General features: G+C 41.0%; 1 protein-coding gene across 1 annotated transcript; it reads left to right on the top strand.

The window, feature by feature from the left end:
• Nucleotides 1-1162: 1162 nt before the first annotated feature.
• On the top strand, nt 1163-16014 carry LOC141131777 (carboxypeptidase A2-like). The gene is made up of 11 exons (XM_073619430.1): nt 1163-1224; nt 4336-4417; nt 7216-7354; nt 7459-7553; nt 9981-10082; nt 10353-10451; nt 10774-10884; nt 12072-12162; nt 12806-13005; nt 14419-14503; nt 15749-16014. Exons 1-11 carry the CDS (start codon nt 1163-1165, stop codon nt 15934-15936), a joined length of 1254 nt encoding a protein of 417 aa, XP_073475531.1. The 3' UTR covers nt 15937-16014.
• The last annotated feature ends 11713 nt before the right edge of the window (nt 16015-27727 follow it).

Raw genomic sequence — 27727 nt, 5'->3', positions numbered from 1 at the left:
AGGGATAGACCACTATGTCAAAGGGACCAGAGAGGTCCAGGACTAGAAGTACAGAATAGTGTCCATTGTGTTTTAGCCATTAGTAGATCATTTGTGAGTTTTAGGAGAACAGTTTTTTGTGGAGCATTGAGGACAAAATGCAGTGAGATGGTTGCTCAGTTGAAAGTAGACTAGACGTTTAAAGACTTTGGAGGAAAAGGGGAGCAAGGAGATGGGGCATAGGTTGTTAAAGTGGTTGTAAACCCTTTACAACCACTTTTTGCTACAGGTAAGCCTATAATTAGGGTTACCTGTAGCTACCCTGGATATTTCCTAAACCTACACGGTTTAGGAGATGTCCCCTGTATTTGCATGTGCCGACATCATCGGCACATGCGCACTGAAGCAAACTGAAGCAATGGCACATACATGCCGTTGCCTCAGTTAGCCTGTGCCATTACCGGTGGCTCCCACGCGCATGTGCGGGAGTGAAGTCATTGCTAGTCCGGCCAATCACAGTGCCGGAGCCCGCGATACCCGGAAGTAACTCTGGGAGTGATGTCGGCTGCCAGAATAAGGACTGCTGTGAGGGCTTCGATCTCAGGTAAGTAATTTATAATGAGCTAGTATGCTATGCATACTAGCTCATTATGCCTTTGTCTTGCAGGTTTTTTTTTTTTCTTAGGGTTTACAACCACTTTAAGACTGGTGGGGTCCAATGAAGGCTTTTTAAGTATGGGGGTGACTAGTGTGTGTTTTACAGAGTTGAGGGTTCCACATGTAAATATCGAAACAAAGTGTGCCCAAACGAATAGCTGAATGTTTCATAGTAGAATTTACCCAAATGGCTTTTTGAATTCAAACACTTGATAAAGTTTACCAGTTTAGCTGAAACATTTATTTAACATTCACATGTTCCCTGAATGAAAGATAAGCTTTGTACAATGATGTAAAGTTAATTGTTTTCCACGACTAGAGTTTAGATTTCAGTCCTTTAACAGGTTTTACTCCTGTCTAAATAGTATTTTTAGTTTAAATATACACGTCAGATGAAGTAACAAGTCTTGTATCAGTGGCATTGAGATAAGTAAACCATCTGTAGCTTATCACTCTGACGTATTGGTTTCCACCTGAATTCACATAAATACTCCTCACTGACTCCGCAGTATTCTCATCTTCCACCATGAAACTTCTGCTCCTCACTGCCCTGGTGGCAGGCGTTCTATCCAAGAAAACATTTATAGGGTAAGTATGCAAGATGGCAGAGTGCATATTTCTCGTGTCAAGCTGATATTCAAAAATGTTAGCATTTTTGTGTAGTTTAATAGACATGGGTAGGTACTAGATTAGGTTTTGAAGATGTTTCCTAGAACTAATCTCACAAATTCTTTGACACACAACCAACCAGATTTTAGCTGCCACGTTTGCAGATGTTATAAAGTTAAAGACAACATTTAAAAAACTATTAGCAATAGGTTTTTAGTTCCTTTTCTTAAAGTTTTACTAAGGGTCATTGTCCCAAAATTTCAGTACAGAAACCTTTAGTGGCCAACTAAAGCTAAATGAATGTGTAAACTATGGAAGTATTGAGTACTACAGTAACGAGTGATACAGTTTTAGTTAGACTAGACATACATTTCAGCATACAATTCTGAGATATCTGCCCTCTTTATGAGAGGGCAGATATCTCAGAATATGAACAGATAGTCAACATAAAATAAGGATCAGAAGATACAGCAGTATTCCTTGTTGCCTTTATATGACTGGACTACTATTTATTTTCTTATAAGTTGGTATACGGCACTTTGTGCCTTCAGTGAACATTTCTTGGCATGCAGCTTTTCATTTATGCCAGCACATTTTATCTTGCTGAAGTTTCGTTTTTGGGAAAATTTTGCTTTACACGGGAAAGAAAATTTCCTTCTTTTTCTTCCTGTAAGTATCCAGGTATCCACGTATCAGCCTCTTGCATTCTTTTTAGAGAGGTTCAAGTGTGAGAGGAAGCAGCAGAAAGAGCCAATTAGTTCTTGTGCTGAGAAGGAACATACAGATAAATAAAAAAAGCAAAGTGACAAGGAGGTGAACTTAACACTGGCTGTGTCTGCTTTTCAGTGGCGGCTGTTTTTTTTTTTTTTTTTTTTGGGGGGGGTGGCTAACAACCACCAGTAGAAACCCCCCCGGTCGGTCATCAAGCCCATCTAGGTTGCGGGCAGGTTGAGGGCTCCTACAGGCAGCGGACAGCGGCTCCTGTGCCTTTCCTCTTCTTCTGCATCACGGGGGCTTCCGCTGTGTGTCTCCTCCCTCCTCCTCCTAGGTGTCCAATAGGTCTCAAGACCCACTTCCTGATTGGCTGGGAGGAGGATCAGTGTGACGAAAGCGAATATCCATTCGCTATTTTCACACAACTGGGTGGGATCAGAGCGCAGTGCTCTGCGCCCCGGGCCCACCTATTTTTGAAGCCTATTGGAGCCTCTGGCTCTAATCACGTGCTTCAAACCCCCTCCATTGGAATTCATGGTCCGGCACCCTGCATGTAGATCAGGTGGCTAGAGGCATGGACAGGGGGGAGGCGCCCACGCGCCCCTAATAGATGTGCCGCCGCTGCTGCTTTTACTGAGTCAGGGGTGGGTCTAGGACAGTCTGGGCACAGAGAAAATGGATTGAATTGTGTTGGCCATGGAGAGAGATCTAGACCAAAAGTGAACATTGTAAAAAAAACTACTTTTCATTTTATCTTTTAGTGGACTTTTTGGCTGGAGTTCTACTTTAACATTACAGATTACAGATAACAAAGAGCAAGGAACAGAAAAGTGACATGAATGCCAAATATTTTATTTTGTACATATTTGACATTTTTTTTTTCTGCACGGTTGGGAATTCTATAAATAGCTTTTTTCTGTAATGGCTCTTAAAGTACTTTACAGTACAGGAATGGAGCTGAAAGGAAAGTTAATCAAAGAGAAACATGCTATAAAAATATTTTAAATAACTGTCTATTGTTACCAGAGTTAGGCAGAGCATACGCCTTTTTAAATATTTTATCATATGATAGTCTAAGTTGTATTTTTTTTTTTTTCAAAATTAATAAATTGTTGTTGCTCATGACTAGGCATAGGTATCGGTGAATCCAAATCTTACAATTATCCATGGATACCAAGTGATATAGCCATGTTTTAAGCAATAAATCACCCTATCATCCTAACATCTATTCTGGCTACTGGAGTAGCCTGCCTGACTCCTTCTGCACCCAGTTAACAGGGGGAAACTCTCCCCATATAAAATCTTGGATACAGGCACATTTTGTTAAAAATGGAAAGGACAGGGAAGGGTAGTCTGTTAGGCAGGCAAATTGCAAGTACATATACTTGCTCACTACTTTTTGTAGAACCTTGGGAAGAAATCATTTTTATGACAACATAGTTTAATGTATGTTAAAGTCCCAGAAGCTGACAATTAATTTACTACAAATGTATTAAAGTCAGTATTTTTATGGGTAAAACAAGAGGTTTGTTTCAGCAAAATACATTGTTGTTAAAGTCCCAGGAGCTGATAACCTACTCCCAATCTTAGTACATGAAGAGCCCATTCATACCAGGACCTTTCAATCATCTACCCGTACTCCATTCATAGATCACATTTCATTCAAAGAAGCTGTAGTACAGCTTCTATGAATCGCGGACCTGGGCGGAAAGGGCAGGCACAGTCTGGCCTCTAAGTTCTATTTACCACCACCACACCAGAAGATTACAGTGTTGGTGGTATAGATGGAAGAGGGTTTTTCCAAAAAGAAGAGGCATCAGCACAACGGACACATCCTACTGATAGTAAGTTAACGTTTCTTGTGCAGATTTTTCCGTTTTTTTTTTTTAATTTTGGATACACTTAGGCTTTAATTTCTACATGAGACCTATTACTGTACTATATATTGTGAGTTAAAAGTGATATAAAATATATATGAATGGTTGTCATTGTCTTTATAACAGAGGGATATTCATTTTGACTTAGTGGTGCAGGTGAATGCATCGTACCATATTTTTAAATGACACCCTTGAGAAAACAAGGTATAGTAGCATAATGGTCATTTGTAGTCAGAGACTTCACCTGGAAATGCGATAGTCCTAACTACCAAGACCTGAGGTGTGCCTTGGCCTGGCGAGTCAGTATGCCTAAAAGAGGGCAAAAAGAGACACAAAGTAGGTGTGATGTGAAGCTGCAATGGAGGGCTACCAACAACCATCAGTCCAGAAATATAGCGAATGCCCGGATGACTATGAAAGGGGGTTGCGTATGTAACTGCTAAACAGGAGGATCTCCAGTGGTCATATGTAGTAAACTTTGTAAATTTCTCCTCTGCAGAGAGCAGGTGCTGCGGATTAAGGCAAACAGCAATGAGCAACTCGGTCTGCTGCAAGATTTACAATCTTTTACACATCTGCAGGTACAAACATTAGCACGTTGTATGCAAAAATGTTCTTTTCAGTATATAACTTTAAAACATTTTGCCCCCCAAAATTTTAAGATTCATTTTTTTTTTTTTTAAGTTCCTTTTTTGTAGGAAGGGGCCCAGTCTGTCCTTTTCTCTATTACTTGCACTACAAGTGATATTATAGTCTACCGGAGATGCTGCAGCCACAATAATAATGTATGCTGTCCACCTTTCCTGCCTGCCAAGAAAGAATTTTAGGAAATGTATCAACAACTCCTGCCATAGGGCTCATATAGGTGTAGGTCTATTACAGTAGACTTGCATTAGAAATGAACTTTCCTCATTTTTTTTTAAATTTACCCTGACTATGTAGATTTGATTGTTATTCTATGGTACTGTTTGACATTTCTTTGGGAGCTGCCAGGCCTATTGAAATTGTTTCCTACTGCTTCACAAGTTCTTCAATCATGAAAAAAGCAAATAAAATTAGGGCTTTGCTTAAATTTTAGCATTTGGCTCTGGTTGCTGTTGACAGTGGCCACTGTCTACTCTTTATACTATTATTCTATTTTCTTCTATTCTATTCTATTCTACTATCTCTGCCCAGATACTACTCCTAGCCTGTTCCTGATAACTGGTACTTTTCCTTAGCTTGTTTAGCTGCCAGTCTTCACCAACTAAACTATTTCAGCTGTCGCTGTGACCAGGTGCTGGGCTACAGCAATATGGATATGGAGAGACTGCCCTTTATTTTTCTCTCCCTTTACTGAGATACTAATGTTATGTTGCACCATCCTCCCACTAGCAGGGGGAGAGCTAAAGCCATGCAAGGCCTTGGACCTCTATGCAGAGTGCCGAGAGTCCTGGGAGTTGTGGTTTGAGACAGAAGCCATGTAATGGCTACACTATTAAACTGCCCTGGAAAGTTCTTCCTTTTGGCACAGAGGGGGTTAGAGCGAGAGAGAGCATCTCTGTCTGTATATTCACCTGCTAGCTGGAGTCCATACCAGAGGTGATCTGAGCTTGAGGCTGGGAGGGAAGACACCTGGGGCAGTGCAGCACCGCCCAAATCACATCACAGCACATGCCCCTCTGCCGCTGGCAGACTGGAGCATCCACTCATTCTCTGTTTCCCACCACCGACTGAAGGCTTTCGAAGAGAGACCAAGGGGGCCCCTCTTCTGCAGGGAGAGTTCCTGGGGACTGGTGAGAGGGCTATTTGCCCATTACTGATACCACTAGCGGGGACTGAGCCCCTCAGCTCAAGACAGCAAGTGTACCCAATTCATGCTGCACTTATGCTGCACTCAATACTACATTTATTTCAAAACTAGACTGCACCTATAGAAACCTATACCGCATTATACTGAATCTTTACCGCATTTGAACCACATCCACCCTTGCACCTGTGCGAAGACTATACCATACCTATACTTTACTTATACTGCATGCAGGTTTACTGAGACTGTCGTTAAGTGCACTAACACCCTTAAAGGTCCCCAGCGATAGTCAGCAGAGGGACATCCCAAATGACTGCTCCACCCGTAATAATTACTCTGTAAACCCCCCCCTTTGTCCCCCTGCCACCTCCACTATCATCCTCCCTTTCTTTTGCATACCCGGTCACACTAGGCCTAGCATCACCACCATGAATGCACTCCGGCAGTATAGTTCCAGCTCTTGGTAGATTAAACTCTACTACTGCTCACTGCTGCACTTAAGGCAGCCTTGTTACTGTTTTTTGCTGATATGGATGCCAAATGTCATCTTATGCCTAGTCCGTACTGTATTATTACCATTGTTAATCCATTGTATGCTTGCCTAGATTCCAACCAAATGGGGTAACAACATATGAGGCTTGTCTTTACTACAGTACCTGGTTTGGTGGTTGTTTTCTTTCATATAGCAGTAAATTGGGTACTAAGTATTAGTAGCAATACAGAGCTTAGCTGGGAGTACTCTGTACCAGTGCTTGCACCTTACTAAAGCTTATTTCCACTAAATATTATGGCTTTAGGCATCCTTGCACATTCTAGCAAGTCTTCACCTAATTTTCACTCAGGGTCTTTAAGAACAGTCCCCTTTCCCAATCCTCAAATTTGCTGAATTTGCCTGACACACCCTGCCTCTAAAAGATCCAGCATCTAAATCAGACAATGTTCCTCCAAAAGTGATTCTTTTTTTTTTAAAGGTTAACTTTTTTATTGTTTTTATAAACATAACAATAATAGTTACACAGGTGTATCATCATAGCGAACATCGCTTCAGTGATAGTGCAATACATTGTTCAGGTATACAGGTGAACATTATGCAATAATACATATAAAATATCATTCAGCACAATTTACTGTAGTCAGGGCTTAATTTCTGATAGTTTCCAGACCATAATATCTCTATCATTTGCTATAACTTTGTGGGCAGGTGGTATGGTACTTTCTGAGGTCACCCATGAGTTCCATATTTTAGAGAACTTTTGGGGCATCGTATGTTAACTTATATAATGGTATTGCTTGGTTGATAATGGTGAGCGAGAACTTTATAGTCGGAGTGGAGTGAGATTTCCAATGCATGGTTCCAAAAGTGATTCTTACTAGCATAAATATGTGTTCCCACATTTCATTCTTCCAGTGGCTTCCAGTGACTTTCAGTGACTTCCAGACATGTGCCATGCAGAGTCAGTATATGTACCACTAGTGATATGTGTCACATATTATATAGCAATATTTATTTTTAACTTTGTAGTGACTTAACCTTGTATCAGATACCCTGACTGGTAATATGCATAACAAGTCCCTTTTTATGTTTTAAAGCTTGATTTCTGGACTGAACCTGCCAAACCTGATATTCCAGTTGATGTTCGAGTTCCCTTCACAAGTCTTCAGTCTGTGAAAGCCTATCTAGAATACAACAACTTTGACTACTCCATCATGATAGATGACCTGCAGGTAAGTTACTTAAACTTGAAATGTGCCTAATGATTATAATAATATATGAATGTGATTACTGGACTTGCTTTTTCTAGTTATTGATTTGTACATATTTCTTGTAGCAAGTGATCAACAAAGAGAAAGAAGAATTGGAAAGCAATGAAAGAAAAGAACGCAACTCTGGCTCTTTTGACTTTGGAGCTTATCACACCTTGGATACTGTAAGAAATCAAATCTATTCGATTTTACAAACTAGTGATTCATAACCTTCTGTGTGTGGCGTCCAGCAGCATAATATCAATGCTATGCTTCTAGCAGTAAATAACTTTAAAGTGGAAGTCCACCCTAACACTTCAATTCTCCCCTGTAATCATTAATGTGAGCTAAGTTCAGCCTTATGTCTCAAAATGAAAAAATCCCTGTTTTTCTGCCTTTATTTTGCAGTATTCAGTGCCGTCACATGACTTCAATTCTACGTCCTTCTTTCAAGTCTAAAATCAGCCAGTGGGTGTGGTTACTGAAAGCTAGTGACATCACTTCCAGGGAAAATATATTACAGCGCACACATACAAGAATGACATTTCCTGCAAAGGCTAGTTAAAAACACCTGAACATATTCAAAAAATACGGGGGGTTGGTCACACTATGGTCATATAGTGCTAAACCCACTTACTGCGACAAAGTATATATCTATATAGCAGTACCATCTTGAATTTAAACGCATTTTAGGGTGTGCCCCCCAAATATGTTCTTGTATATCACCTTCCAGGGAGGGACACTGTTCCTGTGTAGCCAGTAAGCATATACAGGATGGGAGGAGCTGATCATAGGTTCCCGCCTAGTGTTCTCTCATTGTACATCCTAATTCATGACAAAATGAAGAAATAGCTGTTCACAGGAGAAGGGAGCTGGACAGGGGAGGGGGGACTGTCAGTGCAGCTGGAAGTGCTCTGGGGTCTCAGCTCACAGTCTACAATTATCACAGTACAGGCAACCACACTGAGACTCTGTCTCCACTAGTGCAACTTGCCATGCGACTTTGGGCACATAAAGTTCCATGACAAGTCACAGCCCATTGATTTCAATGGCACCAGTTTCCATCTATGTGACTTTGAAAAGGTACCTGCAATGCTTTGATGCGACTCTTGATGCAAGTTAGATCCAGAGAGTGTAAAGTTGGATCAAAGCTGCACTCAAAGTTGCATCAAAGTCACACTCCAAAGTCACACACTAGACTTAGGCTACCTTTCCACTAGTGGGACTCCAAAGCTGTGTGATTTAGAGTGCGACTTTGAGTGCAGCTTTGATCCAAATCTACACTCTGGATCAAAGTCACATCAAAAGTCGCATCAAAGTAGAGCGGGCACCTTTTCAAAGTCGCTGATTTTCAAAGGCACATAAATGGGAAAGAAAATAATTTTTGACTGGAATTCCACTTTAAAGTTGAAGCCATATAACGGTTTGTAAGAAGTGTGTGTTTCTCTGTGTGTGCCATGTGCTTCAGTGAGCAGAACATACTTACCAGGCTTGCCTGTTCTCTGTCTCTCTCAGGCAGCTAGGAACCAAAACAAGGAAGTTATACTTCTCTGCCTAAATAAGGAGAGAAGGGATGGGGTGGGGCTGGGCAAGACAGGGGCAGTTAGAATGAACAGTAGGCATGCCTGTGTAGAAGAGGACAACGTTTTCAGGAAGTGGGAGGCAGCATGCAGAATTCAGATAAAGGGAAATAAGGTTGTCGCTGAAGAACAGGAAGAAGCTGATTGTTTGGCTTTGATTAGACTTTCTAAGCCTGGCAATCAGCTATTCAGAAAATTAATAATGTCAAATATAACGATATTTTACAAATAATTAATAGAACATTTTTCAGTTTTGACTGGACTTCCACTTTAAGGCCCATGCATAAATCAGTTACATATCATGTACCGTTACTTTTACTGTATACTTTAAACAGAATAAAAATAATACTGCCCAAAAATGACTCACTTGAGCTGGTTTTCCATTGCTGGCAGCAGAACATCATTTAACATGCAAACTGCAGGAAAAGTTTTATTATTTGCCATCTCTATGTACAGGTCAGATATGTCTAACTCTACATCAGGCTCTGGCATTAAACATAATCATTTATGCTAAAATATATATATGAAAGGAATACCATTTTCTTTTCTAATTGTATTAATCAAACTATAATTAAGGTAAAGTATATAATGCCAAACCCTTATCAGGTTTTTACTGCTGTCTCTGCTGTGAAGGGGGGAGGGTTCACTCCCATTACTTGTCCTGGCCATTGTCACCAGATCTGAAAGTGAAGGAAAATACAACATTTTGATTTGTCACTAGAACAGTAATAAAGTAGGATTCCTCCAATAGGGATATTTGTCTAAAAGGGGATTTCCCTACATTTTTAAAAATTTTTTTTGCGTTGTCTACAAAACAGTAAGTGAGGGAGAAATCTGTGGAATGAGACACATAGAAAAAATATTGATTCATTCCCTATGTTTTGACTTGAGGTATACTTTCAGTCATTTTTCTCTTGAACATAATATGTGTATATATGTGCAGCTGTGATGAAAATTAAATGTAATATGTTCATTAACTGTATGAAGCAATGTATTTTTTCGGTAATCTCTTTTTTTTCTTCTTTATTTTAGATAAACTATGCCATTGACCTAATTATATCAGATTACAGCTATATTGTCAGCAAACAACAGATTGGTAACTCATTTGAAGGGCGTCCCCTTAATGTTCTTAAGGTGATTATATTATTATGCTTGAAATACAGTATGAAGTAGATAATAATTATATATTTATATATTCAATAATTACATTTTTTAAAATAGACTTTCTACAGCCATAGTTGACATAAGCTGTGTGTAGTACATGTTTAATAGCAATGCACATAACAAAGTTAGATTTTCTAGGGAAGGAAAGAATATTTAAGCACCAAAAAATGAAATATGCATTACATGACCTAATTGATAGGTTGTAAAAAAATTATTCAATTACATAAATCCTGCTTACAGTTCAGCACTGGAGCCGACCATCCTGGCGTTTGGATAGATGCTGGTATTCATGCACGTGAGTGGGTTACTCAAGCTACTGCCCTGTGGACCGCACGTAAGGTAACTACAATCTACACAATGGAGGGTAACAAATATTGTTGTGCTTCCCATAATCCAATAACAGTGAGAACACTTACTATGACATAGGTATAAAGAATTGTATAGGTTAATTTATATATCATTTGGTAAACTCAAATTTTTTAACCTTTGTAAATCTCCTAGTACCTCAACCAATCGGTAAAATATGGGAGAATGATGTTAAACAAATCAAAACACTTAAAAAAAACACAATGTAAAGGCCCCAGACAATAACTCCCTGCCAATACCCCCCTGTTTTAAAGGTACATTTATTTACATAAAAATCTGATTTGTATTTTTAAAGCTTGCTTCTGACTATGGAAAGGACGCATCTGTTACCTCTTTGTTGGATAATTATGATGTCTTCCTTATGGTTGTCACCAATCCTGATGGATATGTCTACTCTCACACAACAGTAAGTATCTAACCATAATGATATTTTCTGTGTGGTACCAAGTTCAATTCAATGTAATAATACCAAATGTAGTCGTTTTCTAAGTATTTCAAAAGTGATATGAGAAGAAAGCATAAAATAATACTTTGTAAATGGCTGTGACAGTACAAACATACATATAGTATTCTTCAGTGAAATAAATTGAGATTGCTTTCCTTAGTTGCCTTTCTAAAGGAACTGGATTTATAGCAGGAATGAATTTTGGAAAATATTAAGGGGAGCATTTCTAAGTATATTGTATTGCAGGTTAGGCTGGTTGGGTAGGAAGATTCATGTGGAATTTCAGCCAGCAGTTTTTGTTTAAGGTTTATTCTATAAATTATGCCAGCACTAAGACCAAACTTACTGTTATTCCTCGTGCATTATTTATTTATATATTTATTTAGTCTTCTATTGGTTGAACATGATTGATTTATGTCCTTTTCAACCTAACTAATTAGATAACCATGTAATTATTTGCTATGGCTGTATTAAAAATAAACCTTTACGTTATCTTTTAAAATAATGTTCTATTGTTTGTTTTTTTTTTTTTTTTTTTTTGTTTTTTAGTTTATGAGTTATATGTATATTTACTTTACTTACACAGTCTTTGTTTTAGAAATAAACATTTAATGCATTACAAAAGGGTTTTCAGAGCACTATGGCATAACTAAAGAGGCAATGCAAGAGCTTGTCTTGTGGCTGTCTCTACAGACTGAGCTGTCTGATAAGCCCCGGTTCACACTGAGGCAGCACGACTTGCAGCGCGACTGCCTCAGGCGACCTGGACACGACAGGGGTGGCGACTTGCAAAACGACTTCTATATAGAAAGGCGCCCCCAAAGTAGTGCAGGAACCTTTTTCTAAGTCGAAGGCGACTTGCGTCGCTCCGATTAGAACGGTTCCGTTGTACAGAACGGGACGCTACTTGTCAGGCGGCTAGGTCATCTGACAAGTCGTCCTAGTGTGAACCGACCCTAAGAGATTAGCCACTTTAATAAATTATTCAGTTCTGTGTGCAATTGCTGTTTTGTAAAACAGTTGGCTTTTTACAATAGACTGATAAGCAACTTCAGACAGATATGTGAAAGGGAAATTAGAGCTCCATCTGCTGATTAAAACAAATACAACATATTATTTCTAAACATATTACTATTTATTATTTTTAGAACCGTATGTGGCGCAAAACTCGTTCTATCAGTAAAGGTAGTGCATGTGAAGGTGTTGACCCCAACAGAAACTGGGATGCAGGCTTTGGAGGTAACTACAACTTTACAAACCTTGGATTATATCCACAATTCAGTCACTGTTTCCCACTACCCTACCCCAACCCCAAAATATTTAAAGGTGGTTTTGAAAAATTGTTATCATTGTTATCAGTCTGTTTTGTAAACTATTGATTTCATATTTTACAGAGGATAATATAAACCACAACAGTAGGGTGTGTAATATTACCTAATATGGGATTCAGATTCTCAAACACACTAGTCAATATGTTCAAAGAACCATAATACGATTTATATGCAACGTGCAAAATTATAATGAAAGTATTGCTATTGACTTCAGTTGTCATTTGTTTGTCATTCAGTTGTCATTCAGTTGTTTTTTTTCTACAAATGTTTCACATGAAAAACCTGATGTTGACAAATAGCCATTTTATTAGTTCTGTAATGACCAATCTACAACCAACAAATTAGCATGTCATATCTAAAGAAGGGATAGAAAAATAAATAAATAAATACATAAATAAATAAATAACTGAATAAATAAATACTGTACATAGTCAGTTACACTGAATTGATTGAAAACTAAGACTAAATGTCTATGTGTGTGGTCTAGAAATTCAAACTTCATACATGCAGCAATAATGTAGAAATACCAAACTATTATTTTTTTAATGTAGGTCTAGGAGCTGATTCTGACCCCTGTTCTGAAACATACCATGGACCCAGTGCAGAATCAGAGGTGGAGGTAAAGTCTATTGCCAACTTTATTAGGAGTCATGGCAAAATCAAAGGATTTATAACCATCCACAGCTACTCTCAGTTTCTGCTTTTCCCTTACGGATACAAGCACACCCCTCCTGCTGACTACACTGAGCTGGTAAGTCTGTCCAAGTCTAAGAATCAAAACACTTAATAACATTGCACTACATACAATATGTATTCATAGTCATCAGTCCTGTTGGCTTGCGCAATGAAATAAAATACCGTAGATACAGAAAGCAGTCTTTGATGACTAGAATTATAAATACTGGCAGATCAGCTCTAAAGAGATGGTAAAATTGGTGACTCAACTTACCTGTTATTTCTCATGCATTTGTTATTGCTATAGAATTAGTAAGAAAAGGTAACTTTTTCTTACAAGCTGCATTTAAAGTGATATCATGACCTTTCTACATTGTATGAGTACAGTTGGGATAAACTTAACATAGGTTTTCAGATAAAAACATTTCTTGTTGTTTTGGAGTGGTAATGGGATAAGGACTTCTGTTTAGTTTTTTATTTCTTATTCTCCACTTCCTGCCATGACACTGGGATAGATTGGGGAAATTTCACTAATCAGAACATAGACAGACAGCGACAAAGGCCTAATAGAGCTTTTCTACACAGTGATAAAAAAGGACTTTGCTTGGAGTTCCACTTAACTATTTGAGCCCTGGTCTTTGGATAAGTAAGTGCATTTTTCCTCTTAAAGAGTTACAGTAAGGAGTTTAGATGAGCATTTTTTTTTCAGATTATCTCGTTCCTAGGGAAAATACAACATTTTTTCATTTTTACTAGCTTCTAACATTCACTGTAAGATGTGAGCAAAATTACCGTGAATTGTCACATGGATAGATGTAAAATAGCAGTTTGATTATGGTCATTGGCATTATAACCCTTGAAGACTCCTCACCTCCTGCACAATTTGAGCCTATTCTACACTATCCATCACTCTCTCAATCACTAGGTTATGGCCTTCAGCTTAAGTCTTAAATCCTCTTGCAGATTAAGAGGTTCTGTTCCTTCTTTCTGGATTTTCTCAGAAGCCTTTTTCAAGATGCTTTCTCCCTTTCTTTTTATATGGCCAAGCGGTCTGTTAGGTCTTTTAACCTCTGCTTTTTTAAGTACAAGTTCCTCTGCTCTATCTGTAACAATGGGCTTAGAAAGAGTACTTTGAGTCCAAAATGTATATTTCTGTGGCAAAATCCTTGCTTTTATAATACTTTAGTGAATATTATCTATCCCCTGCAGTTTCACTCGTTTTTATGAACGTGGTATTGGCCATAATTAAACTGACATTTTATATCTGGCCATGTGACAATCTTCACAATAATTATACTCATATTTAAAGCGTATGTTTGTGTATATCTATGTAGCATTTCAAAATGATAGGAGGTATACATCCACTGAATTGTTTTTAATTTCTAGTCTTCTCCAAAAAAATCTGTTAGTCCTAGCTAATAAGGTGATTACAGAAGTTATCTCAGTCTACATAAATGAACGTTAAGTGAATATGTTTTACTCTTTCTAGAACACAGTTGGTAAAGCTGCTGCTAGTGCATTAAGCTCCCTCTATGGCACCCAGTACAAAGTTGGAACAATCGTCTCCACTATCTGTAAGTCAAATTTCTAAAACCACTTTACGCATCTTTAGATCTCTTCTAGGCACAGGACTACTGTATACAGTATTGCCTTCACATGGCATGAATATAACTGAATGTAATCATTTTCTCTGGATGATAGTGTGTATTACATTTAGACTTAACCTGCCAGCATAAAGAATTCTACTTTGGAAGAAGAAAGCAAAAAATATTGAATTGTAAAATTGAATTTGTTTTTTGATACTCTAAACCAGAGTTTCTCAATCAGGGTTCTATGGAACCCCAAGGTTCCTCCAGAGGTTGCTAGGTGTTCCTTGTGCATTGAGCAATTCCTTCCTGTCAGATAAGTTCCCACTGACCATGGATTTTTTTTACCTATCTGTAAGGAGGTAATTCTTTGCAATGTCCACAAGTGTAAGGAGTATTCTTTCCACTGAACATCATGCTTATATATCATCAGTTGTAGAGTAATTGTAGAGTAATTTTCAACAGGGATTATCTGAGACCGTAAAGTTATTTCAAGCGTTCCACAGTATACACATATAATACGTGCGTATCAACACAAGTCAATTTCAACAGCAGTACATATACTAAAGGTGAAAAATATATTCAAAGTCCAGTGATATAAATTTCTTCAGCGTGCATTAACTCAATGAGAAATTACAAATGTCCCAACAAGATGAAAAGCAACAAATGTCCCAATACAATGGAATATGACACCATCCACCAGTGAAGTGAATAAATCTTGAAGAAACCGCCAGGCACACCTTGTGCCCTCCAACACAAGTAAAAATGGCCTTATACCAGATGGTATTGATCCCTTCCAAAGTAATCAACAAGCATGTAGATAACAAGCTTCTATACAGTCATACATTGTACAATTTTCCTATACAACTTATGTTCAAATTCCTTTAGATTTAACTTCAAACTATGTAGTGCAAGGGCCTGCCTGATTGGATGCAAATTAAAAGTGTTGTTTGACCACAAATTATATGTTTTTTGGTAAATCTAAAGGAAAATTGTATAAGAGAATTGTATAATGCATGGCCTTCGTTTTTTTTTTTTTTAGGCTAAGTACAGAATTGATATTGCAACCAATGTTATCAGCTTTCCCAGCTATTTTCAGTTAACAACAAAGCAACTCCCCTTTTTATTGTACTATTTCTTTATAAATATGCCCCCATGGGCCTCCATGTTGTATGAGTATGTTGAATGTAACAAAACTAATTTTGTTCTGATAATTATTCTTATTATTTTCAGATCAAGCTAGTGGAGGAAGCATTGATTGGAGCTATGATATTGGAATTAAGTATTCATTTGCCTTTGAGTTGAGAGATCAAAGACGCTATGGCTTCTTGCTTCCAGCTTCTCAGATCATACCAACTGCACAGGAGACCTATCTGGCTCTTAAAAAGATTCTGGAGCATATTCGTGATAACCCTTATTAAACAAGGCACAGCTGTACAAGGTGTTTAGATAGTATGTATACCATGTCAATAAATTAAAACATGAATTGTAATATAAAACCTTTGAGTGTTCATGGAAAAATTCTGATGTTGAATTTCCTCTTCTTATAGCTCTTGGAAGATATTAAAAATTACTAAAAAATGCAGTTATGTGTGTTTTAATCATGAAATACATTTTAAATTAAACTATTATAAATGCTTGTGTTAGACTTGATTTTAGCTTCCTGAAATCATTTACAGCAGCACTCAAAGTGAAATAGTAAGTATTTTGTCCCAATCAGACGTCTTGCATTCTAGTGGATTTCCTAGCGTAGCTGACACCCAGGGCAGATTTTTTTTAATGCCCACGCCCCATACTCCTCCATGCATCAAGCTAATGTTATTGGTAATAATGAAATTAAGTGAACAATAATAATGTATAGAAACGAATAGTGGCAGTAAAGACTTCTTTAACTGAATGTTTTATATATAATCATGTTGGGAAAAAACACATTGCAGAATTTAAACAGTGTTGAAACAGGGAAAATAATGACACACTAAATCAAATTCAAACAAAAAAAGGGGTTACTAGCGGTGCATATGGTGAAACGAACATAATAACTATATGCCTTGATAGTGAGAATTACAGGGGGCCCCACTAAAGTTGTTGGTAATATACAATGTATCTCTTCTTCCTGATGGGGGGAGTGTACAGGACTCTGTTCAGACACTGTGCAATACAGCATGTCTGTATTCTATAGTCTGTTCAGCCTGAGGCAACATGCAGGCTGTGCTTCAGCAGGGGACATATCCAAGAGGTAGACTCTGAGTGGAAGAGGGAGTGAGCCAGAGACTGTCTGTGATTGGTCAGGGAAGGGGTGGATGAACAAACTACCCAACACAGCCTTCCCATGTATAAGAACAGTGTCCTGTACCTCTGAATGGCCAGTAGGGATGAGCTTCGTGTTCGAGTCGAACCCATGTTCGACTCGAACATCGGCTGTTCGATCGTTCGCCGAATTGCGAACGTTATGGGCCGTTCGCGCTAAATTCGTGTGGTGCGTCACGGCCCATAATTCACTGCGGCATCGCAGTGCATTGCTGGCTGATGATTGGCCAAGCATGCACTATGACCCGCATGCTTGGCCAATCACAGCGCCGTCAGTAGAGAGAGCTGTAATTGGCCAAAGCCAGGGTGGCTTTGGCCAATTATGGCTCAGGGGATTTAGTACACACCCCACACTATATAAGGCCGCCTGCACGGCGGCCCTGTGTAGTGTGTGTTCCGGTGTGCTGAGAGATAGAGAGAGACAGTGTCATTTGATTTGAGTTAGATAGATTAGGCAGAACAGTCAGTCAGTTAGCTGCACTTACAGTGTATTGTGTATATATATGCATCCCAGGTGTTGCATATATATATATACACTGTATTCAGTTTAGCTAGATCCGTTCCTGTTATCTTCTATCTAGACTATTTACATTTAATGCAGTGCGTCCTGCTCACAGTGTTCAGCTAGATCCGTTCCTGCTATTTACATTTAGTGCAGTGCGTCCTGCTCACAGTGTTCAGCTAGATCCGTTCCTGTTATCTTCTAGACTATTTACATTTAGTGCAGTGCGTCCTGCTCACAGTGTTCAGCTAGATCCGTTCCTGCAATTTACATTTAGTGCAGTGCGTCCTGCTCACAGTGTTCAGCTAGATCCGTTCCTGCTATTTACATTTAGTGCAGTGCGTCCTGCTCACAGTGTTCAGCTAGATCCGTTCCTGCTATTTACATTTAGTGCAGTGCGTCCTGCTCACAGTGTTCAGCTAGATCCGTTCCTGTTATTTACATTTAGTGCAGTGCGTCCTGCTCACAGTGTTCAGCTAGATCCGTTCCTGCTATTTACATTTAGTGCAGTGCGTCCTGCTCACAGTGTTCAGCTAGATCCGTTCCTGCTATTTACATTTAGTGCAGTGCGTCCTGCTCACAGTGTTCAGCTAGATCCGTTCCTGCTATTTACATTTAGTGCAGTGCGTCCTGCTCACAGTGTTCAGCTAGATCCGTTCCTGTTATCTTCTAGACTATTTACATTTAGTGCAGTGCGTCCTGCTCACAGTGTTCAGCTAGATCCGTTCCTGTTAAATTCCTACTGACAGGCAGGCTTGTCTGGTTACAGTATATAAAGCTACCTGAAGAAAATTACAGGTGTTCTATTTGATCCTATTAGTACCACGGTCAGGCAGCTAGACTATTTACATTTAGTACAGTGCGTCCTGCTCACAGTGTTCAGCTAGATCCGTTCCTGTTATCTTCCTACTGACAGGCAGGCTTGTCTGGTTACAGTATATAAAGCTACCTGAAGAAAATTACAGGTGTTCTATTTGATCCTATTAGTACCACGGTCAGGCAGCTAGACTATTTACATTTAGTACAGTGCGTCCTGCTCACAGTGTTCAGCTAGATCCGTTCCTGTTATCTTCCTACTGACAGGCAGGCTTGTCTGGTTACAGTATATAAAGCTACCTGAAGAAAATTACAGGTGTTCTATTTGATCCTATTAGTACCACGGTCAGGCAGCTAGACTATTTACATTTAGTACAGTGCGTCCTGCTCACAGTGTACAGCTAGATCCGTTCCTGTTATCTTCCTACTGACAGGCAGGCTTGTCTGGTTACAGTATACAAAGCTACCTGAAGAAAATTACAGGTGTTCTATTTGATCCTATTAGTACCACGGTCAGGCAGCTAGACTATTTACATTTAGTACAGTGCGTCCTGCTCACAGTGTTCAGCTAGATCCGTTCCTGTTATCTTCCTACTGACAGGCAGGCTTGTCTGGTTACAGTATATAAAGCTACTTGAAGAAAATTACAGGTGTTCTATCCCAGCTTAGTGCAGCTACAGGCCATTAGTATGTCTGGAAGGCCAAGAAGGAGAGGCAGACAGTCACAAGCCAATAAAAGAGGGCAAGCAGGCTCTGTGTCTAGTGCTGGTCGTGGAGACGGTGCATCCTCATCAGCACGTGGCCTTGGGACACGCTTGGCCTTTTTTTCGGCAGCTGGCCGTGTTGAGCCGCAACATGCGGAAGACTTGGTCGAGTGGATGACCAAGCCGTCCTCATCCTCCTCATCCTCTCTCACCTATGCCCAGGGTGCTTTGTCTGGCAAAGCAGCGGCCTCTTCCCTCAGCTCAATGTCATCAGTGACTCCTTCCCTAGCTCCACCATGTCCTCATGAGGATTCCCTCGAACTGTTTGACCACAGTGTTGGGTACATGCTCCAGGAGGATGCCCAGCGTTTGGAAGGCTCTGATGACGATACTGAGCTCGATGAAGGCAGTAACATGAGCACGGACAGAGGGGGTGCCCAAGAAGGACAGCAATCTGGCAGTCATGCTCCCCCTGCTGCAGCATACTGCCAGGTTTGCTCCAGTGATGAGGAGGGAGGGGATGATGAGGTCACTGACTCAACGTGGGTGCCTGATAGGAGAGAGGAGGAGGAGGAGGAGGAGGCGGCGGCACATCACCAACGAGGCAGGATGCCCTCCAGGGGCCAGCCTAAGGGCAGCACATTGACTGCATCACACCCCAAAGCTCCACATGTGCAGGGCGCTGCAGTCTCTGCGCGTTATTCAAAAAGTTCTTTGGTGTGGGCCTTTTTTGAGACGAGTGCATCAGATCGCACCGCTGCTATTTGCAACATATGTCTCAAGCGTATCTCGCGTGGCCAAAACATCTCCCGCTTGGGTACCACATGCTTGACCAGACATATGTTGACCTGCCATGCAGTTCGTTGGCAAGCGTATCTAAAAGACCCACACCAAAGAACAAAGAGGATCTCTCCTTGCTCCTCATCAGCTGAGATTTCCAACCCCACTAGACCTTCAGTCCTCTCTGAGTCCTGCAGTGAGAGGAATGAAGGTGTAGAATTAGGTGTGTCACAGCCAAGTACTTGTGGGCAATCTGCTTTTGGTACACCGACGTCAGATTGTACCAGGCAAATTTCCCTGCCCCAGCTGCTGCACCGCCGAAAGAAGTTTGCTCCCAGCCATCCACATGCCCAGCGGTTGAATGCTAGCTTGGCAAAATTGCTAGCACTTCAACTGCTGCCTTTTCAGTTGGTAGACTCTGCCCCCTTCCGTGAGTTTGTGGAATGTGCGGTTCCTCAGTGGCAGGTACCCAAACGCCACTTTTTCTCACGGAAGGCGATTCCGGCTCTCTACCGGCATGTGGAAGGCAATGTCCATGCCTCACTGGACAGGGCGGTCAGCGGTAAGGTGCATATTACCGCTGACTCATGGTCCAGCAGGCATGGACAGGGACGTTACCTAAGTTTCACGGCACATTGGGTGACTCTGCTGGCAGCTGGGAAGGATGCAGGACAAGGTGCAGTAGTGTTGGAGGTTGTTCCGCCACCACGCCTCCAAAATGCTGATTGTGACACACCTCTCTCCTCCACCCCCTCCTCTTCTTCTTCCTCCATGGCCTCTTCCTCGGAACCAGCGGTGCTCCGTAGGCGTTCAAGGGGCTACGCAAGTACGCAGGCCAAAAGATGCCATGCGGTGCTTGAGCTGGTGTGCTTGGGGGACAGGAGCCACACTGGGGCAGAGGTTTTGTCAGCTCTGCAGGGGCAGGTTCAGAGGTGGTTGACGCCACGCCAACTTAAGGCAGGAATGGTGGTTTGCGACAATGGCACCAACCTCCTCTCTGCCCTCCGACAGGGACAAATGACCCATGTGCCCTGTTTGGCTCACGTCCTTAACTTGGTGGTGCAGCGGTTCTTGGGCAGGTACCCGGGCTTACAGGATGTCCTGAGGCAGGCCAGGAAAGTCTGTGTGCATTTCCGCCGGTCATATAATGCCAGTGCTCGGCTGACGGACCTCCAAAAGGAGTTTAACCTGCCCAAGAAGCGCCTAATCTGTGACATGCCCACCAGGTGGAACTCAACGTTGGCCATGCTGCAGCGGCTGCACATGCAGCAGAGGGCCATCAATGAGTACCTGTGCGACTATGGCACCAGGACAGGGTCAGGGGAGCTTGGTTTTTTTTCCCCACGCCAGTGGGCCATGATCAGGGATGCATGCACTGTCCTGTCACCATTCGAGGAGGCCACGAGGATGGTGAGCAGTGACAGTGCATGCATCAGTGACACTGTCCCCCTTGTCCACCTGTTGGAGCACACGCTGCGTGGAATAATGGACAGGGCACTTGAGGCAGAACAGAGGCAGGAAGAGGAGGACTTCCTTAGCTCTCAAGGCCCCCTTTATCCAGACAGTGTTCCTGCGTGCCCGCCGATCACACAGGAAGAGGACGAGGAGGAAGAGGAGGAGGAGGAAGATTGTGTCAGTATGGAGGTGGAGCCTGGCACTCAGCATCAGCAGCAGTCTTTAAGGGATCAGTCCCAAGAAACACATGGACTTGTACGTGGCTGGGAGGAGGTGGCTGCGGACCATGTCGTTCTTAGTGACCCAGAGGACTCCGGACCGAATGCCTCAGCAAACCTACGCTGCATGGCCTCCCTGATCCTGCAAAGCCTGCGTAAGGATCCTCGTATTCGTGGTATCAAGGAGAAGGACCAATACTGGCTGGCAACCCTCCTTGATCCATGTTACAAGGGTAAGGTTGCGGACCTTATCTTGCCATCGCAGAGGGAGCAGAGGATGAAACATCTTCGGGAGGCCTTGCAGAAAGGTCTGTGCAACGCGTTCCCAGAGACTGGGAGGTTACAAACTCCTGTTTCTGGACAACGTGTTGCTGAGGCTTCGGTCAGTCAAAGAAGGAGCGGTGGAGAAGGTGGCCGTCTGACCGATGCGTTCAGACAATTTTTTGGTCCGCAGCCCCAAGGTATGATCGGTTCCAGCAACCATCGCCAGCGTCTGTTTTACATGGTGCAGGAATACCTAGGGGCAAGATCAGACTTGGACACGTTTCCCACCGAAAATCCTCTGGGTTACTGGGTCTTGAGGATGGATCACTGGCCAGAGCTTGCACAGTATGCAATTGAGCTACTGGCCTGTCCTGCATCCAGCGTTCTTTCGGAACGCACATTCAGTGCTGCTGGAGGCGTGGTAACCGATCACAGGGTGCGTCTGTCCACCGACTCGGTCGATCGGCTGACCTTCATAAAAATGAATGAGTCTTGGATCACCACCAGCTACCAAGCACCTGATGCTGATGTAACCGAATAATTTTTTTTGAAATCTCAGATCCCTTCAAAGACTGCCTATGCTGATGCTGAGTGACTATCCCTGAGTAATTATCCTCTTCCTCCTCAATCATCACGCTGATAGCTTGTAAGAACATTTTTGGTTCTGGGCGCCACCACCAGTGCCTAAGGCACAATTTTTCAGCCCCTGTTTAACAGGGGCGTGTAATTACAATTTTTGATGTAATACTTTGCAGCAGGGCTCGTTCCTGCATTCCAACTAGAGTGTCTGTGAGGGGTTGCAGTGTTGTGGCACCAGCACCAGTGCCTAAGGCCCAATTTTTCTGCCCCTGTCTAACAGGGGCGTGTAATTACAATTTTTGATGCAATACTTTGCAGCAGGGCTCGTTCCTGCGTTCCAACTAGAGTGTCTGTGAGGGGTTGCAGTGTTGTGGCACCAGCACCAGTGCCTAAGGCCCAATTTTTCTGCCCCTGTCTAACAGGGGCGTGTAATTACAATTTTTGATGCAATACTTTGCAGCAGGGCTCGTTCCTGCGTTCCAACTAGAGTGTCTGTGAGGGGTTGCAGTGTTGTGGCACCAGCACCAGTGCCTAAGGCCCAATTTTTCTGCCCCTGTCTAACGGGGGCGTGTAATTACAATTTTTGATGCAATACTTTGCAGCAGGGCTCGTTCCTGCGTTCCAACTAGAGTGTCTGTGAGGGGTTGCAGTGTTGTGGCACCAGCACCAGTGCCTAAGGCCTAATTTTTCAGCTCCTGTTCAACAGGGGCATGTAATTACAATTCTTGATCTAATATTTCACAGCAGGGCCCTGTGAGGGCTTACAGTGTTGTGGCCACAGCAATACCTAAGGCCCAAATTTCTGCTGAGTATATAGGGCAGGACCCTACTTTCAAACATCTAACTTACAAATGACTCCTACTTGCAAACGGAAGGAGACAACAGGAAGTGAGATGAAATCTACCCCTAGGAAGGGAAATTCTCTCCTGTAAGAGTTAATATGGGAAAACAATTTCTCCTTTCCACTGATGCTTTCCAATCCTTGTTCCACAAAAAAACCCAAATTTTCAAAAAACATTTTTCATTGGGACAAAAAAGTGAGGTGAAATCTTCTGAAGAGGAGGAAAGACAGCAAAACAAATGTCACAGGGGTGATAACCCTTCCCTATGTTTTCCAAAAAGCTTAGAAAAGATTTTTTGGCTGGAGCTAAACACGTTAAAAATGTTCAAAATTACAAACAGATTCTACTTAACAACAAACCTACAGTCCCTGTCTTGTTTGCACCGCCTGTATACTGCTGTTCAGAGTATATAGGGCCTGGTGGCCCCACACCTTTCCTTATTTTAATTTGGGTGCGGGGTTCCCCTTAATATCCATACAAGACCCAAAGGGCCTGGTAATGGACTGGGGGGTACCCATGCCGTTTGTCTCACTGATTTTCATCCATATTGCCATGACCCGACATGACATTAAACCCGCAAGCAGTTTTAAATGAGATTTTTTCCTTTAAAAATGACATTTGGTGCAGGGACTGTTCTAAACATGGGAAACACGCGTCACTTTACAGGCATACTATAGACACCCCCCAGGTACGATATTTAAAGGAATATTTCACTTTTTTTTTTTACTTTAAGCATCATTAAAATCACTGCTCCCGAAAAAACGGCCGTTTTTAAAAGTTTTTTTTGCATTGATACATGTCCCCTGGGGTAGGACCCGGGTCCCCAAACCCTTTTTAGGACAATACCATGCAAATTAGCCTTTAAAATGAGCACTTTTGATTTCGAACGTTCGAGTCCCATAGACGTCAATGGGGTTCTAACGTTCGTGCGAACTTTCGGTCCGTTCGCGGGTTCTGGTGCGAACCGAACCGGGGGGTGTTCGGCTCATCCCTAATGGCCAGCCAAAAGATACAAACTGACCATACAAACACAAATCAGCTTCTGTGCTTTGTGTGGTCAGTTTGGAACAAAGAAAAAAGGTGACTGGCAGGATCAACCAGGTACTACAGATGGAAGACGTACATGAATATAAAAAAGACTATGATTTATAAAATGTCCACATGTGAGCACACACATAGAAACAAATAAATATTTAGGGTGACATACACTATAATTGTGAAAATATGTGGGCAACAAATGCACAAATGTTGCTACATGTGGGCAAAAAAAACAGGCATTTCTGACTATGAAGGGATAACAGACAGTCAATTGGAACAATATATGAACAACAAACTGGTGCTTGTGGCACTATGTAAACAATAAACTGGCAATTGTAACAATAAATAAGCAATTGTGACAGTAGGTGGGCACCAAATAAACAATCATGACAATATGTAGAGGACAAATGGGCAACTCTGACATTATACAGACAAAAATGGGCAATTGTATACAGCTCAACATTTTTCCTACCTTCCTCCCAATTAAAATTCCTTCCCTATATTACACCCCACTCCAACAAAAAAACCCTTCCCCTGGAAAATCTCCAACAACCTCTTTCCTAGCAACTCCTCCCCCTCCACCAACAAAAATTCCCATTCCCTAGCAACTCCCCCTCCCCCCACACACACACACACACACACACACATGCATTTCCCCAGAACCCCCCTTTTAAAGATTTTTTTAAGTTTGAAGCCTGAAAAATGTAACAGTTTTGAAGGACATTCTTTAAGCCTTTTTCAGATAGGCTGCAATTTTTGGAGGAAGAGGGAGACATCAGATTGCACCTTGAAATCTAAAATTTGTATCTTCTTTTGAAGACTGAACACAGACAAAATCCTGACAGTTTTGCAGTACAGTTATGAAGCCTGTATAAACAGACCACAATTTAGCGATTTAACAGGCATTTAGCATTCCTTAAGAGAAATAATGTTTTTTTGGATACTGACAATAGAAACATCATACAGATTTGCCACACAAATAAAAATCCCAATCTTTTGGTGATTGAGCAGGCATTTAGCATCCGAAACACAAACTGTCTCTTTATTTTGAACACTAACAACGGAAATAGCATACAGGTTTGCACCACCAGCTAGAAAGCCTCTTTAACCACTTTAGTTCCCAGCCCAGTTTTAAAGCGGTTGAATACCCGCACAGAAAAAAAAACCTGTAAGGCAAAGGCATAATGAGCTAGTATGCAGCTCATTATGAAATACTCACCTTAGAACGAGGCGTTGGCATCTGATCCTGGTCCACGCCGAGGTAACTGACATTTTGCCCTCTGCGCTTCTTCCGGGTTCGCAGATATTAATTTTACCTACAGGTAAGCCTTATTATAGGCTTACCTGTAGGTAAAAATTAAAACAAAGGGTATACAACCACTTTAAAGCTGCGCTGGGATAGTGGCTATTTGTCCCCGTGCTGTTTAAAATGGCAGTGGGGATCAGCAGCTCCTCCGGGTTCCCGCACAGATAAGTGCTGGAACTGCATCAGGCGCTAAGCCTAGAAGCTGAAACAATCTTGGACCTCCAATGCTTTCACAGAGTGCTTCAAAGGAGCGCTGAAAGTGAGGGTAAAGACAGCACTTTTTTATATATATATATATATATATATATATATATATATATATATATATATATATATATATACAATATATATGGAAACAATTGTTGTATTGGAGGCCGTGTGGACTTTCATGGTTTCACCATAGACATTACAAAATATATGAGGTTAAAATCAAAGTACTTTATTACATCAATTGTATAAAAAAATATATCAAAATCATGCCGAAAATGGCACTAATACTCTCACAACTGGATTGATATTACTATAAGCTGGTACTAAATAGCAGAGGTTGAGCTTACCCTAAGAACCAGATGAGAACCAAGCACACTGAAGAGCACCAGAATCAAATTATCCGGTGGGTATGGGAACAACACACAGGGGAGAAGTGGAGGTCTGTTCAATTGGATAAGCCTATTAGATGAGTATATGAAATACAATACAATATAAAGATAACTGCAAATTTGCAAACATCAGTAAAGTTTACATATGTAAAGCCAAAAAACATACACACATTCTTAAATATCCCAGGGCATTCCAAAGGGGGCGGTGTACAGTGATTACTATATAGGTGACGCATACATTGAATTTAGCAGCTTCAAAAAGTTAAGGCCACTGTGGTATACTGTAAAGATCTAAACAAAAAGATAATGAAATAATTTTCTATATAGAGAGATCGTATAGAAAGGGAGTGCCTAGAACCATCAAACTGAAGTATGTATACACACATAAAATGAAGGGAGTCCATATACTGTATATCTCTCACAAAGTAGCATGTAATATGTTCAAAAACTCCAAACTCTTAACTTTGCAGCTAACACACCATACAATTAGTGGAGAAAATCCTCTAGGCTTCCTAAAGGAAGATCAAAAAGCAGCTCTTATCCTTCAATAGCCACCTAATATTATGTATCACATAAAGTTCCAGCTGACCTTAAGAATTACAATGCATTGCGCCTTTCCACCGCCACTCGCAGCATCAGCACATCCTGGGAGATACACCTCCCTTTATATATGCTCCAGTCCGGAGCGTGCTGCTGTTCCCAGCACCCATGGACCCCAGATTCCAAAGGTCCACCAGCTGGGACTGGGACAGCCAAATGCTCCATTGACCAGAAGTCTCCATTCAATCTGAAAACTTTAAAATTATACTAAGAAATTACATAAATATCACAACATGGTTACACAAGCATAGCAAAAGCACAAACCAGGATTGGCATATAAAAATCAAAATATATAATATAAATAAATACTTATGCAGGAAAAAGTTTATTGAGCCCCATAAAAATGTGCAAATAACGATAATAAATATCCGCATATGTATATAGGGTAACTGCGGTTTTCTCATTGATAATAGCGCACACCCAATACAATTGGTTAATTTCATCTCATTGGATGTGTCTAATTGTTAGGCAATTAGTAGGTGTTCTCAGTTAATTAACCCTTTTGATGCTAATCTCATTCCTATCACTTTTAATATTCCTTTGAAATGTGTTTTTTTCTTTTTTTACCCAAATCATTCAATACATTACAAAGAACAGAGAAGTGTTTCTAAACCCAATAAATTAATATTTTCAGATCTTGATCTTTAACCACTTCAGCCCCGAAAGGATTTACCCCCTTCCTGACCAGAGCACTTTTTACAATTTCGCTTTAACTGCTAATTGCGCGGTCATGCAATGCTGTACCCAAACGAAATTTGCGTCCTTTTCTTCCCACAAATAGAGCTTTCTTTTGATGGTATTTGATCACCTCTGCCGTTTTTATTTTTTGCGCTATAAACGGAAAAAGACTGAAAATTTTGAAAAAAAATGATATTTTCTACTTTGTGTTATAAAAAAAATCCAATAAACGAAATTTTAGTCATACATTTAGGCCAAAATGTATTCGGCCACATGTCTTTGGTAAAAAAAATGTCAATAAGCGTATATTTATTGGTTTGCGCAAAAGTTATAGCGTCTACAAACTAGGGTACATTTTCTGGAATTTACACAGCTTTTAGTTTATGACTGCCTATGTCATTTCTTGAGGTGCTAAAATGGCAGGGCAGTACAAACCCCCCCCAAATGACCCCATTTTGGAAAGTAGACACCCCAAGGAAATTGCTGAGAGGCATGTTGAGCCCATTGAATATTTATTTTTTTTG

The sequence above is a fragment of the Aquarana catesbeiana genome, linkage group LG03 (genome assembly GCF_042186555.1).
Source record: "Aquarana catesbeiana isolate 2022-GZ linkage group LG03, ASM4218655v1, whole genome shotgun sequence".
Lineage (NCBI taxonomy): Eukaryota > Metazoa > Chordata > Amphibia > Anura > Ranidae > Aquarana > Aquarana catesbeiana.
Note: the sequence above shows the minus strand (reverse complement) of the source record. Positions and strands in the feature narration are given on the sequence as shown.